The sequence below is a fragment of the Buteo buteo genome, chromosome 1 (assembly GCF_964188355.1).
Source record: "Buteo buteo chromosome 1, bButBut1.hap1.1, whole genome shotgun sequence".
In the NCBI taxonomy this organism is placed as follows: domain Eukaryota; kingdom Metazoa; phylum Chordata; class Aves; order Accipitriformes; family Accipitridae; genus Buteo; species Buteo buteo.
The window spans coordinates 36,320,561-36,336,404 of NC_134171.1; the positions used below are offsets into that span (position 1 = coordinate 36,320,561).

A 15,844-nucleotide genomic window follows, 5' to 3' on the forward strand; every position below is an offset into this window, starting at 1 on the left:
TTCTGTTCTATTAAACTGTTCTTATCTCAACCCATGAGTTTTACCTTTTTCCTTCCGATTCTTTCCCCCATCCCACCAGGGGCGGGGCGGTTAAGTGAGCAGCTGCATGGTGCTTAGTTTCTGGCTGGGATTAACCAGGACACACATATAGATATAAAAATTATTTTCATACATGGGAATAGGAAAACCTAGTGGGTGCATTACATTTCAAATTTTAGTCACCACATTTGCAAGAAAAATACAGATAACCACATAAAACCATAAGAACTAAATAAAACATAACCTAACAAAACACTAGAAGAAATTGGGGCTGCTCAGTCTGAGAAACAAAAGAATAAAGGACAAAAGGAAAGTAGTAACTCCTGATAACTGAGGTGATCCTAACCCAAACTGTTCTGTGTTTGCTGCAGACAGGACAAGAGCTAGCTGGCTAAAGAAGGGAGATTTAGGTTAGACAGCAAGAAAAGCCTTCTAACCTTGAAGATAGCTAAGAACCAGGATACTCTGCCTTGCTTGGCTAGGGAACATCAGTTATCAGAGGTTTAAACACGCATTAGACAAACACGTGCCAAGAATTTTGTTGGTACAGTTGAGTCTGCTTGAGCAGGAAGGTAAACCCAGTGACCTCTCCGAGGTCCCCACTCTGTTTTTCTGCTGTTCAGTGAAACCCCTGTCATTTAGAAAATGCAATGAGAAGTGTAAATTCTTACAGCACAGTGCATTTTCTATCCATTAATGCTTCCTAAACCTAAAAGCCCTTCCTCTAGATGATATCAACTGCATTTTTTCCTCTGATTTGGTTTTGGTCTTGGTCTTGAGAGCTAAGAAATATGTGCGAAAGCTAGCCCTGTCCAAGGAGCTGTATATATGAGAGATCTTAAATTGCTGCTGTATCTAATCCAGAAAATAGCACTCAAGAGGTAATACTGTTGCTCTAACACATATTTGAAAAGTGTGAGACAAGATGTAAAAGGCAAAGAGAGCGCTGTACGAAAGCATTCTCTTCTACAAAGTCCAAAATACAAACTAAACCAGGAAATCTTAGTTACAAAGAGAACACAACTGTAACAGCTTTGTAATGTGTGGTTTAACACAACTAACTTCATTAATGACCTTGTACCAAATGATTTAACCCTAGTTTAACTGCTTTAGTACATTATCCAAAATGCTATCACTGGGCAAGACTGAGCTGATCTAAAGCTCACACTGAAAGACAAGGGTGTCCAAGAAAAATCAGAGCCGATCCCAGACCACCTCACAATTCCCCTCCTCCACTTAATTTTATCATTATTTTTAAACTAGGACTAATGTTTGCCATACCGATTCAGAGGGTCTAACAGTTTCCTATACTCCCTCCATCTGTATTCTGTTGTCTCACCTTATGTTTAACCTTAGGGAAGGAGGGAAGAGGAGAGGGAAAGTGGATGTGAAGCAGGATGGTCTTCGTCTGCATTTGTACAGTACCTGCCATAATACAGTCTAGCCAAAATTAAACTCCTAGTCCCACAAGTAACAGACAGTATTAAATTTAAACTGAGTAAGAAGTTATGTTCCAACTCCTCTGTTGCCACATTCTCTGGGCATTTTTTGCTTGAATTCCTTCAGTTTTTCCAGTACCCGTTGCTTCATTTCTTTGTTCTCTCTCCTCTCACGCACTCTTATTAGAAACTCCCTTTCCTTCTCCCATATTTCCTAACTACATCCTCCTACACACTCACGTAATACAATATATGTGCAGTCTGGCTTTTTTCTTGAGGATGTTTTTCAATTAAATAGTGAAATACAAATAGCTTCATGCTTCTATGCTTTTATGCTACTTCTACCTAACAGTCATTTTAGTGAATGCACTTTCATTTTTAGAACTGTAGTACTTCTATTGAACTGTAAAATTAGTTTCTCAAACTTTCTTTATATTTATTACTCTGAAATGAGACATATACATTCAGCATCTAGGTGAAAACACAGTGCAATTCTGAAAAATTAAAATATATAGGATTTTCTTATTCCTGAGAGATGCAAGACCATTTTTTTGCCTATTAACAGGCTAGAACTGTCCAAGTTCCCCAAACTCCATTTATCCTACAGAAGGCCCATCCACTGCAGACAACTACAGCATGTAAGAAAAGAAGTATTTCATCTAACGTATAACTAAAAAGGGGAATAGAAACAGCTCCTTGGAGGATGCATATCTGCAGGATGAACCACACAGAATAGAGCACCAAGTAATTATGGTCAATTTTAGTCACTAATCGATTCTTCACTGCATTTTGAGAGACAATGGGTTTTTGTGGCTTAGTATCAAATTCTCCAACTGGTTTGTCCACATGGGCTCCTGCCTGTATTTGCAAATTCCCTCAGTGAGCCTGTAGCACTTGCCAAAATTCTTTGTCAAAACTAGCCTTGCTTCAGAAGTTGTCCAGAAATTAAGGACACGCAGCTGTTCCCTGCCAAGAGAAGATTCCTAAGATTCCTATTTTTACCTGTCAAAAACCCTCTGAAATGCACATGTCTAGAGCACAAATAGTGAGAAGTTCTGCTACGAAAAAAAAAAAAAAAAAACAAACAAAAACAAACCCACATGGACTGCAATTTGTTTATTCATGATATGTTACACATTTGCCTATATATATTTATCAAAGGGCAGGAAACTTATTGTATTAATAAACACCTTTTAAGTTCATAGACAACTCTTATTTCTGACTATTTGTTCACTTACAGTAAATTAAAAAATGACCTTTGGAAATGTCTTTGGAAATGTCTTCCAATATTACCTGCCATTCAAATACATTATAATAATGGCTCTCCCTGCTTACTTTGGATATATAATTAAATTTGGGAAGATTACTTTTCTACCACTTACCTCCTGATGAGAAAACAAATCACCAGGAAGTCGTTCTAGAAATGAGGAGAGTGAAAAAGAGGACTTCTTTCCTTGCACATCAATAACTTTGAGGTGCTCTGGGGAAGGGCTCAAGAAGGCGTAAAGTGCTTCACTTGGGCAGAGTCTTTCATCAGAGAGCAATTTCTGTGAGAGAAAAATAATGACAGAAACAACACATCAATTGAATATTTCTTGTTAAGGAACAACATTGTCAGGCCATCCCATAAAACTGATTAAGACATGGCTCAGAGGTAGATAGAGAAAAAAAATCCATGTGTCTCAGATACTTCAAAGATACTTTAAGAAGCTAGTTCTAAAGTATTAGAATTAGTAAGATTCAAATTTTTAATCTTACAGCTTTCTTTTTAAATAAAAACAGTTCTAATTTGTAAGAAGTTTGTTGTGAATTGTTGTAGTTAAAGGTGGCAATTACAGGATTCATTATTTACTATTTCTTAATTAATCAAAGTTTAAATAACTTACCACTAGAGGAACGGTTACTATCAGCCAAACTCATCTCAACTTCAGGCATTTTGGACAACTTTGGCATTTATAGTGTCAAACCTTACATATGACCTATTTGTTCTAGGCTGTCTCTTCCGTCAATAGAGAGACAACATCTACTCCAGAGGCATGACTCAATTCTCCTGTTTAGACATGTTGGTTTTGTCTTTGTTTTCTTACCTGCAGAAAGTTATTAAGCTGGTTCTTGGATTTCTCCATGAATTTCTGGTCTATGGATTTGAAGGGCAGCTTGCTGAGGGAAGGCAACTGAACTTTCTTTAATGATGGAAAACACTGTGTAGGAGAAAGGAGAGCTCACTTAACATACATGTGCAGAAAAACACAAGTGGTTCAGAACAGAAATGAAAAGACTCCTTTGTACTCTCATTGCCCTTCCATACCCCTCTCAACACCTTGAAAAACACCCTCCCTTACCCACTATGGGCTCGCACATCTAAACCCTTTCCCTTCACAGCACCTTCATTATCTACCACTTATCAGACAGAAAGGTTAAAGCACTGTAAAAGGAAACCTTCTCTGTCCCCAAAAGCTGTCTTTTCTAATACCTCCCTGGAAGCCAGAAACAAAATCTAGTTTTTAAAGCAGGCTCTTGCATGACAGTGCAGAGCATATACCATTTTGACATTGGGTTAGTCCAGTGAAACAGTCATTATTAAGGAAAAAAAAAGAAATTAAAAAAAATTATAAACACATTTTATAAGCAACTGGCTGAGGCCAGAAATACACAGATAGAAAACTAGCTCTAAAAGGCAAAAAAACAGAAGGCTGGCATAAAAACTGGCAAAAAAAAAAAAAAAAAAAAAGGTTTTTCCCCTCTCCAAGCATCACTCTGACAAATTTTAGCGTTTTGCATATTCTCCCTCCCCTATCTGAAATTCATACCTCACTGAGTTTCCGGTGTAGGTTCTGAAACTCACTGAGCTTCCTGGGAACAGTCCAGTTCTTAGTTTCAGCTCCACCAACTTCTTGTAAACTCACCATGACAGAGTAACAGGGCACTTGTTCTCCATTCTCTTCTAAAACCTTGTGGGAAAGAAACCAACAGATAAGGTGTACTACTTTGAAAGCAAACCGTGGAACATTTGGGCTGCCAGATGACTGGCTCACAGAGTCAGTCATCAATGTCCCATCCTTCTCTTGCAGTCTGAAGGCTACAGATGGAGCAACACCCTTAATGGACAAAACTTTACCCAAAATGGTATGTCAGTCCTGAATCAGTCCTCCAGCTAGCCACGCTTACACTTTACATACAGCTTCGCAATGCTGTCCGTCAGCAATCACGTCTCCCTGACGTGTCTTCTCCAAACAGCTGCATGCATTATTTCAGTTTTTAAGGTACCTACCACATAGCTTTCTGATTGCTTACCAATACTCCACCTCTCCCGCCTGCGTTTTCCTGACTGTTCTCCCATTATTCCCACCCTTCTTCCCTAGTGCTCGTGCTGAGGCTCACCCACACGCCGGGCACAGCAGCTCTGCAGCTGGGCCCCGCAGCAGCTGGTGCCGTCTCAGAGCGACTCCTCTGCTCACTCCAGCTATTCCGCACGCACAGAACGTGCGGTACCCACGCAGTGGTTATTTCCCAGAAGCTCACAGTTTTACAGAAATACTAATGAATCAAGCTGTACGACAGCCGGAGGAAGGAGGAGTGATTAACCACATTGTGCAAATGGCAAAACTACAGCAAAGAAGTTACTTGAGACGGTTGCAGCACTGTGACCATATTATTTCTTAATTTGATGAGCCACCCAGAATTTCGCCCTTATGTCCTAATGGTAACAGATTTTTGTTTACTTATTTTAAAGAGACAGCTAAATAGATTACAAAAGGCAAATAAGGGTAATGCGTGAGATACATCGGGTTTTTTGGCCAAGCCAAACTCTCAAATGCTTGTCTTAACATACATGCAAATAACAGAAAAGTAATTACAAAATGCCACTCTCACACAATCTTTTTAAGGAAAGTAATAACTTTTAAGCTTTTGGGGCTTTTTTTTTTTTAAGACTATTTAAGAATAAACTTTAAAATTTATATAATTATGACACATTTTCTGAGAAGCCTGTAAAGGTCTGAGGACACTTAACGCTAGTGACAGATAATTTGACAAGCAGCTACATCACCACTGTACAAGACACACAGCTAAAATGTATCTTCATATTTTATGGCTCTTCAGAACTTTACATGGAGAATATTCCCTGCGATGCACTCCTCCTAAAGCTGCACTTGGACTACTGGGAAACCCAATCCGAGGCCCAGGTTTCACATCTCTCTAAGAAAAACTGCAGCAGCACCCAGACAGAGTACAAAGCACCAGCTTGAACGTCCAAAAATGTGCCTGGTTCCCAGCACAGCTATGTGGGGAACTGCCTTTCTCCTGCCAGACTACTGCAGAAAGAGATGCTTGAATAGCCTCCAAAATGTAGGTCAGGGAGACCTGGCACAGAGGGACTGGGATCTCCTGGGACAGTCCCTGCCCTGTCTACCCCTGAGCTAGATTGGATCTGTGTTCATAGGTGACTCACAAACATCTCTGGGCAGTTGCTTTTGAAAACTCGGAGATCACTGCTGAAAATACTGATTTGAGTCATGCGTATCATTCTCCATTACATGTTCATCCCCAGGGCAGGGATTTGCATGTGTGTAGGGTCATCTGAACTGTAATTGTCAGGAGAGAGTCATCCCTCTGGAAGGACATTGTCAAAACCGGAGTACTGTTTTCAAGTTAGGATCCATGTGCAAAATCATTTAAATTCTGATTACTAGATGGAGAAACATTACAACTTCCTTCAAATACCCTCATACAAATATCTGAAAGTCTTCAGGATCTTCTTAAGGAAGCAAAATTTTTGATCAACTTAAGTACTTATTAATTTGGAAAAACAAATGCACAAGTCAACTGGAGAACACACAGAAAAATGGGATGTTGGGGGGTCTTCTAAACCAGGAGATCTAGTCCTTTGCTGTACAGGCACCATCTCATACAATTGCTATCATGAACGAATTCAAACTTGTGAAACAATTTTTGTTTCCATCCCCATTACACTAAAAGTCTGCTCTAAACCCTCACCCTGGTCATTGGAAGTTTCCTTTCAATTTCCAAACTCATTTCGGTTTGTTCCAACAATTCTCCCTTATGTTTACCCTTACTGATGTGTTTTTATAGACAGCCCTACTCCTCCACATCTCCCTTTTGCTTAGGTAAGCAAACTGAAGTGCTCTCACAATCACTGCTCATGGCAAAAGCTCCTCATTCAATCCATTCAGTTCAACCCCTCTCAAACACCATGGCAGAGCAACTGTAAAACTTCGTCTCAAATGGAAACTCCTCTCCTGATGTATTCGAGAGCTGCACTTGCCTTTTTCACACCTGCAGCCCACTCAAGACGCACTGCACATCTGACAAGCCACCAGCGTACCCACTGCTTCCAGTCACAAGGCGCTCCCACGGGTCGGAGCCAAAGCCCAGAGCTCCTGCTGAATGCCAAACCTCACGTGCCACGCATGCTGTGAGATTTCACCGCATTCTATTACTCCCATCCTGAAAATCACCGAGTTCTTCCTGAGAACCACCCTAGCCCTCTTCCAGCTCTGACTCTTCATAAAAGTTGTTATGCTCTGAAACAGTCTTTTTTCTTTGGACAGAGGAGGCAGAACGCCTGCTATAATATGAAACGATACAACCAAAACCATTAAAGCAAGTAGAGCAGGTTAGGTAACATAGCTATAAGTTTTATACCTGCTGGTACGGGGAGGGAATATACCCGTTGTGGAGAAGTGACTCAGAATTACATAAGTTGTTATCGTGGGTCCCCTCATTCTGCATCTTCTTACTGTCTTTTTTCAACCTCTACCAACCAACCAAAACACTGAGTCTCCAAAGACCATTTTATCAGAAATATCAGTTACCAAAAGACACCTGTAGGTTATACCATTTACATTGATTTTTTAATATATTTTATACATACACAGCTAGTGCATTTATACGACTCAAAACTATAACAACTAAAAGATTCAAGCTAAGAGTGCAAACAACAGTTTGGACACAGTTTTTTCCCCAAGTCTTAAGTAATTCTAGTTTTTTATGCATTATCTATTTACTTGTTTAGTAAATCAGTTTAAAAGGTTGATGACAGGCTATTATACATTCAGCTCAAATTCTATAGCAAAATTTACTTTTACAAAGCTTTTCTGCAAAAAACATAGGGCCACTACATTTTTCTCTCTCTAAAATCACAGCTACATGCTAGGATTAGCAACAGCATATTTTGCAGCTAGGAAGACAAATGTCACCTACTCATACCCCCTGAAATCATCAACTGCAGCCAGAACATTTCCAAGCAATTAATTAACATGGATAACTACAACATTAATGTTTTCTCCAGCCTACCCTTTGAAGCACAGAGCTGCAAACAGCACAATTAATGCAAGCCTGCATTTAATTATCTAATCCAGTACTACTTCTAAGCTATAGTTAAGGCAGAAAGTAATTAGAAGCCTCTCCCAAACTCCCTCTTATTTAGCAGAACCACCTTCTCATCTGGTAATAAGGGAGACACTGAGCAGTTCTCTACACTGCCCCTCACCAGAAAGCTGGTGTTCTAGAGTTTTGCTGTACACAGTATTACTGTTTTTAAAAAACAGACTTCAAAAGCTACAGAGAACTCTTAAAGACAACTTAAGAGCATCACTGTTCTCAACTGTGTCACCTGCAAACAGCATTAAAACAAAAACAAACTCAGATGTTTACACATTGAGAATTTGGGTTTTAAAATGGCACCTTAAGCTTTTAACCTGTTGGATTTATATCTTCTTTTACAGACAACGCATTTAACTATTGACAGACCTATCAATGGTTTGTGAGAGCTCAAGACACAAGCAAATAAACTCAACAGCACAAAATATTTTCTTCCAGGAAAAATTACCTCAAAGAAACTACATACACTAATTCGAGGAACATTTTCTTAATAGCACAAGAAGGCATGCCAGTAGAGATCCAATTTATCTTTAATTCTCTGTAGTGATACTGTCAAGAAGATTGCTTATGTATGGTGTGAGCCTACAGTTACTACATAACAAGCATTTATTGGGTTCCTTTCATAGCAAATGTGAATACAATACCATGAGATGGTAATGCTTTTTGTTTCCATTACAGGTTTTGGTTTTTTTTTCATTACATTCGTTCTGCAATTGTCTGCCTATACCCAAATGGAAGAGCAGAACAAGACAAAAAAAAAAAAAAGGGAAAAAAAGAAAAATTTAACTTCTCCTTCAACTTACAGATTTAAAGCCTTTTCTTTCTGGGTATTCTAGTCCCTTAAAACTGTACTGATGTTAAATATAATAATAAAAACCACAGAAAGTGTAAGTACTGCATCTTTGAGACATGGCAGAGACACAATTGCACCCAAGTGTGATAGCATAGTAAGAGACAGTTCTCATGAAAAACAACGCCCCTAAGATAGCAAATTACTTTACCCAATGCCAAAACCACTTGACATACATGCAGGTATTTTTGTAACTCCATTACAACAGTGTCTAAGGACTAGAAATTTTGTATATGCATCATAGTAGTCACTGGGGGAACACAGGAGGAGTTCAGAAGAGATTAGGGTTTCCTCCTTCTGCCAAGTAAATATTAAGTATACACAGTGTACACAAAGGTATAAGGAAAGTATACACAGGTTTTTATTCTTCTCTTCACAGAAGTCTGAACTGAACCAGAAGATAAAAAAGTCATAAAAAACCCATACCTCGCCTGAGACAATGAAGGCTTTCCACATACCAAGGTTCTCACACCACCAGTCCGTTCTTGCAATGTGCAGCTGAAGGTCATTGTGCTCTCTCTCCATCAGAGTAATTTCATCCTTCAGCTTAGAAACAATCTGCAGAGTAAAGTTTATTGATTACAATTGGTGTGAAAAAGCTTGTGCAACATGCCTAGTTATGTCTTTAGGGATGCTATTGAGAAAGGAGAAAAGGTACAAAAGCAGGGAGAGAAAGAACAATTAACATGGGAAAAAAAAATCATAAGTGAGAGAATCTATGATGCCTCATAAACTTGTAGAATACACAGTAATCTTAAAGGTCAACCCTGATACCAAAATAAAAAATAAGTTAGAAGGACATGGTACTATCACACTATTAGCATAAAAGGCACTTCAGATAGGGTTATTTATTACACACATGTATTACACATTATATGTTTTATACAAACTTGAAATTTCAGTTACTGAAATATGCATTACTGAAGACATCCTCCTTACCATTTTCAGATATACATGATGGGACCAAAGAACCTGGGGATAGATTTAATTTCTAGGAACTTAGCTATTTTAACAATCACTTAGGAAGTTACCACTTAATTCGTTTTAGTTTTGGAAAAGGAAGGATTTATTATGTGGAAAGCGCACATTTAAAAAGATGCTCTCATCAAGACGTAGCTCACCGTCATAATCTCATAAAGGAGAAATAGTGTATCTCATCACATCAGCAAATATATATGTAACCACACATACTACCAGGACACAGTATGACAAGAAAAGCTGGAAGTATACATAAGATGTGACATTAGAAACACAGCAAAAGAAGCTGACACTTTTTTTTTTTTTAAATATGATATACCACCTAGTCAAATTCATGAGTCTTAGTTGTACGACTTGCATCACAAGTGGTACATTTTACAGAACTACAGTAATTCTGCCTTTTTCAAGATTTTTGTCTCACGTAAGATGTGAAATATGATCTACACAACAGCTATATAATAACCTTCTAGCATATACCTAACATTCAGAATAATTTTGTATTTTATTGTATTTCCTATTGACATACAGATTGCTCTGCAGTCACCTTACGTGAAATCCTATAAGCGGCATCCAGGAACAATCAATAAATAAAGAAGAACTGGTAAGATTTCACCATAAGTAAATAGCTGCTATGCTTATAAAGCAAATACTGAGACTTTATAATGATACTGGATCCATTTTATTATTCTGTTTCAAAGATGTCTATATTTTCAAAGACAGTACTTTAGGTGCAAAAAAATACAGGGAAAACCCCACTACTTTAGAAGGGGTACAATCCCCACCTTCCCAAGAGCTTAGGTATAGAAAGAATATAGCTATTATTTCCCAAGAATGCAAAGGGAACATACAAGTAATACATCCATGTGAATGCAACAATATTTAAAGGTTTAGTTACACAGCACTTTTCGTAAAACTGTAATGCTACAGAAACAAATGATAGGGCCTAACTCACGCATACACAAGCACATTCATTTTTGTTTAGTACTTGTTTTCTATTTATAAGTCTTTTTGCCCATGGTACATATTTTAACTTAAAAACTAGTTGGTTGTAAAAGCACCTCTTACAATTTCTCAAAGCGAGTCTTATGTTCACTCCTAGTACAGGTCCACTGGAAATATGAAAGATCTGAACAAGTTAACATAAAATGCCTCCAACTTCCATGTCATTTCCGACAGAGACAGAGGCGTTTTTCTGTACAGTAAAGTCCCATTTAATTTCAATAAACGTGTCACATAGTTTTGTTTGAAAATAAGGCTTAGTGAGCACCGCAAAGTGCTCCGAGTGGGGAATGTTAAGGTTTTGCTTTGCTACTGAGGACGACAAGACTGAACTCCAGCAAGAATCCGGTCCCTGCACGCTTACTGTGGTTGCACAGGAAAGCATGAGACTGCACCACAGACCCAAGGGAGACAGCTGCTGAGCTTCGGGCACGAGACAGGCACTGAAGGCGGCACCACAGCCACAGACCTCCAAAGATCAAGCTATTTTCTATGGCAGTGGGCCTCGTATGTCGGAGACATTGCCCGAGACTGCCTGTCATCTTTGCTACTCTCTGTATTCCACAGAAAGAACTGAAATGAAGACTTCTCCCTGCATTAAAAGAACATTTTCTTTTAAGACTAGTGGCACTCCACTTGCACCTCAAATGAGCAGTTCTCTTCCTTGACTGACTGGCATCTGAGTTGCACGGTGCTAGAAGCCACTTAAAGATGTACATATGTGTTTTTTATGGGTCTCACAGCAAAGCCATTTCAAAAAGAGAAAACAACCCAGGAACAGCATGAGGTTAAAAAATTTAGGACAAAATGGCACGACACTCCCCTTCATGTGGCACAAAACTGTGGAATTTTTAAAAACATTTTTTATTTTATATGACCAAGAACCAAATTTTTACCTGCCACATCCAGAGGAGAAAAGAATAAAGTCCCCGTGACAAGGTGGTCTCACACTGTCAACCCTAACTATCCATTTTAAAGCTCCACAGGTAAGTGCTACTGCAGTAATACAGGCATTATTAAAAAAACATAAAAAGGACACACCTGTGCTCTCTCCACTCCGAACAGCAGTGATTGGGTGACAAATAAGAGGTATCTTCTGCCAGCTAGGGTCACACACACAGCACAGCAGCTGTGAGCGGGATGGCCCAGACCAGCTGTGGACACATTTCCAGATGTCTGCAGCAACCTCTGGCAGAAGGGAGATCTGGGAGGGACAGAGGGGTGGCCCCAAAGACTACTGTCCACACCTTTCTCTCAGAGGTAGCTACTCCCAGAGCTGGGGCAGCACGGAATGAGCGGAGTGCCAACTTCTATTCAGACCAGCATCTTAGCACTCACCCTGAGTGAAAGAACAAATGTGCAAAGAACGCAGGTCCTGAGCAACGACTAATGCCCAGGTACATTTTTGCCATCCCTAGCAGAAGGCCATTTTAAGGGGACACCTTGACTACTTGTTCACCCACTGCCTACCATTTGCAACAAATCTCATTACACCTGAAAAGCTTGGCCCAGCTGCATCTTAACAACAGTCCTGTAATATCATCCTCAGTAGCGATGCAAATGAGTTGGCCTAAGCCAAATGCAAATCACTTGCTTCTGCCTGAATATGTTCTTAGATTTCTTAACTGTTGCACTTTGTAAAGAGAAAAAGGCTTTTTTTTTTTCTTAATCCAAGACCAGAGCACCGAAGTTTCATATCCCTCAGAATTTTTAGTCTGATGAGTGCCCTGAAGATTCCTCCTAGCTCCTTATAAAGGAAGTAATTCACTTTTATAGGTTTGGGGGTTTTTTCCCCCTTATTTGAGCAAGGCAGTCACAACCGTAGATTATGAAATTGTGCTGTGCTATTTCAAAGCCAGCAGAGGGAGCAGAAGCTAACTAGCACGTCCCTCCGCTGCAGTGCTGCAGATGCGACAGGGACACAAAACAAGCTGCCATAAAGAACTACACAGATACAGGTGGGCAGAGATGTAAGGGAGAAATACTATTTGCCACCAACAAAGCTGCAAGACCACTAGGAGAGAGGTTGTTATTCTATAACAAACAAAGCAATATAAATTATATTTGCAATTTAAGTTACAATAGCTTTAAAAAAATGGAAAAAATAAACAATTAAAACTAAGCTCTGATTTCACTTTCTATAACAAGCTGATTGAAATAGCAATCTGACCTGTCCAAAAAAAGCCTCAGACAACTGGATATTACACAAACACACACATAATTTAAAAACCAAAAAAACCACCCCCCAAAACCCCTAAAGACACTAAAGGTACTTACCTTTTTGTCGGGTTTTGGTGAATTACATATGGAATTCAGAGCCTGTTTCTTATACTCAAGCTTGTCATTTAGCTGGCGAAGTTTATTTACAGCATAACTGGCCTGTTCATTAATTCTTGTGCTGCATTCTTCAGTAGCTTCTTCACAACCTTGGCCCTAGGAATAGAGGATGGAAGTAATTGCATCATTAATATGAAAAAGGAGACAGTTATCATTTGCTCCATAAGCATTTTACATCTAAGAACATTTCTTGATATAGATGAAAATGTAGGTATAACAGATTCTAACATATATTCCAACCATCAGATCCAATGTGAAACATAAGTCTGTTAAAAAAAAAAAACAAACCCAAAAAAACCCAACAAAAAAAACCTACAACCAAAAAAAACCCCCAACAACAGACAAAGCCTCATTACAATTTACACTACAGCTCTTTGGCAACTCTGTAAAATGACCTTCAAGCTAAGGCCTTAGTATAAATGAGAGGAAGAATCAAAGTTTATTTTAAAAGCAACAACAGCTTAGTAGTCATGATCAATTTTCAGAGCCAGATGGAAAAGCAAATACTTAGCTCTGAGCTGAAAGGTAACGAGATGGGGGGGGACAGGACGACAGGAACAAACCCAAAAGAAACCACAGTTCTGACAAACAGTCCTGCCTCCCACAAACCCTCACAAAACAGATTTATCAGCCTGCAAAACAATCTAAACCAAGTCCTTTCTCTTCATAAACAGATTTTACCACTGTTTTTAGAAGCATTAATAAAAATGTGTTAAAAGCACATATGCATTACCCTAAACTCATAAATCATTTTCTTATATTCATTCAGACAAACGAATAGCGTTTTCCACCTTGTGTACTACAGGCATGCAAAAAAATAGAAAACTTCACACTTTTCAGTGATATCCTCTTTAACACCTTTTGGCATTTGCCTCAGCCTCCCCATTCTTACTGTGCTTCCCCAAATAGGCATGAAGACCTTAAGATCCAGCAAACACAGCACTGTGATGTTACCATTGCCACGTTCAAAGATCTTTGAGGTCTGCTTATGACTGAGTGTATCTAAATTTATCTGTGGGAAGCTATAAATCTAATCTCATGAAAGAGAGTTCTGTGCTATTTAATTATATTCCCACTAAGTAAGCTGTATCTTTATATAATTAACAAAAAGCTAACAGAAGGAAGTCTCATACTCTACTAAATTCTGAGTTTTAGATGAGACAGTCTTACTGTAAATTCTGCAGTACTTTATATCTTAGTAAAAAAACTGAGAAGAGATACAGTAGCAACGATAATTAATCTCCTTAGTGTGATCCACATGAGGGAGGGTAACATCATGCAGAAGTCAGGAGTTCTAGGCTAAGAAATCCATGCCCTTTTCCAGTTCCACATTTGTCTGCTATGTGGCTGAGTAAATAACATTAGCTCTATACCCCATCCTTTCTTCTGTCTATTCTGCATGAACTGTCAACTCCTCAGGTCAGAGACTGCCTCCAAGCATGTGTACAGAGCTCAGCTCATGGAAGCTTGTTGTTGTCTCCTCGCACTACAGTAATACAAATAATAGTTAACAATGCTGGGTGTTATTCCAAACTCTATTGAACAGAATCATAAAATAAAAAACCTCGTACTTGTTGGGAAGCACAGAGGTCAAAAAGAATAAAAAAAATGCTATTTTCAACACTGACGAATTAAAAGACTTTTCACACGAAGTTTGGTTCTAGTAATGAAAGGATTGCAATTAATTACAAATCAGTAAGGCTCTGCTCCCAGAGGTAGGCCACGTGATTTCTCTGTCTTAAACGCTTCAGACGCTTACAGCAAAAAACACTTCTGAATCACTAGGTTTATCACAAAAATGCTAGAATTACAAGATAACAAGTTACCTGTATTCAAATTATCAAATAAACAACCAACACACTCAAAGCTGAGATCGTAAAGGATTGTGCTGTTTTCCCCGATTGCTAAACTGATAATGACTTTCATTTCTGTGAGTGCTGCAGAACAGAGACTTTGGGCTTATTTTAGCAATCTGACACACGCACAGCACCAATGAAACCACCAGACCCTCTTTCCTCAAAGTGCTGAATGTAGGCACTGCTTCCTTCTATATTTTTACATCTACTCATGACTTCTTAAAGGACGTTTGTCCAAGGAGCGAAAAGCGATGACAGATTGGAAGGAAGAAGAAAGAGCTTGTTCCATGTACAGCAGAATCAGCAGTCTGGCCTCACCCCAATTCCTACCTTCTGATTTGATTTTCTCATGTTTAATCAGGGCTCGCCCTTTTGTCCTCCCCTCCATGAGGATACTAGATGGCTTTTTACCTATCCAGCTGTAACAGCGAAATTTACAGAAAATTAACATAGGTAACTCCCACAGTGCCCCAGGAAGTGAGGATGTAGACCTCCAAAACCCAAACTAAACCAAAACCAATTAGTATTTGCTAACTGTATGGATCCCTCCAGAAACACCAGATTTCTCAGCTGTGACTTCCCATACATGGGGAGGAAAAAACCCCAAACCTATTAGCCAGTAGTGCATTTTCACCAACATCTGAAAGATCACTGGAAGCTTCAGAAAGAAGAATTTATAATTTATTTTCACCTCAAAGACCCTGAAGCATGGCACAGAGCCATAAGGATTGATCTATCAGAGAGATGCTCTAGCAGTATATGCAACTTCATACTTAATTAGCTGTTAAAAATGCAAAAGACTTTAACCATATTAGCAAACTTGGCAATATATTAGTCTTCAAGGTTTCACAGCAGACACAGCTTTCAAATCTGGCACATACATATCCCAAGGACTCAGAGGAAGGACAGATGATGCTGAAGTCAAAAATCTAATTTTTCAGCAG

General features: G+C 39.0%; 1 protein-coding gene across 4 annotated transcripts in view; it reads right to left on the minus strand.

The window, feature by feature from the left end:
- The window catches only part of SNX25 (sorting nexin 25), an 89,843-nt gene that overhangs the window by 9,289 nt on the left and 64,710 nt on the right, over window positions 1-15,844 (minus strand). For all 4 annotated transcript variants that reach the window (XR_012650355.1, XR_012650356.1, XM_075027441.1 and 1 more), the window contains 5 exons: window positions 12,985-13,140; window positions 9,157-9,288; window positions 4,289-4,429; window positions 3,566-3,679; window positions 2,861-3,025 (listed from right to left, as the gene is read on the minus strand). Coding sequence is in view for 2 of the 4 variants with exons in the window: in XM_075027441.1 (XP_074883542.1) it covers window positions 2,861-3,025; window positions 3,566-3,679; window positions 4,289-4,429; window positions 9,157-9,288; window positions 12,985-13,140 (708 nt within the window). In the remaining 2 variants the exon portion in view is untranslated. The remainder of the gene's footprint in view (window positions 1-2,860; window positions 3,026-3,565; window positions 3,680-4,288; window positions 4,430-9,156; window positions 9,289-12,984; window positions 13,141-15,844) is intronic.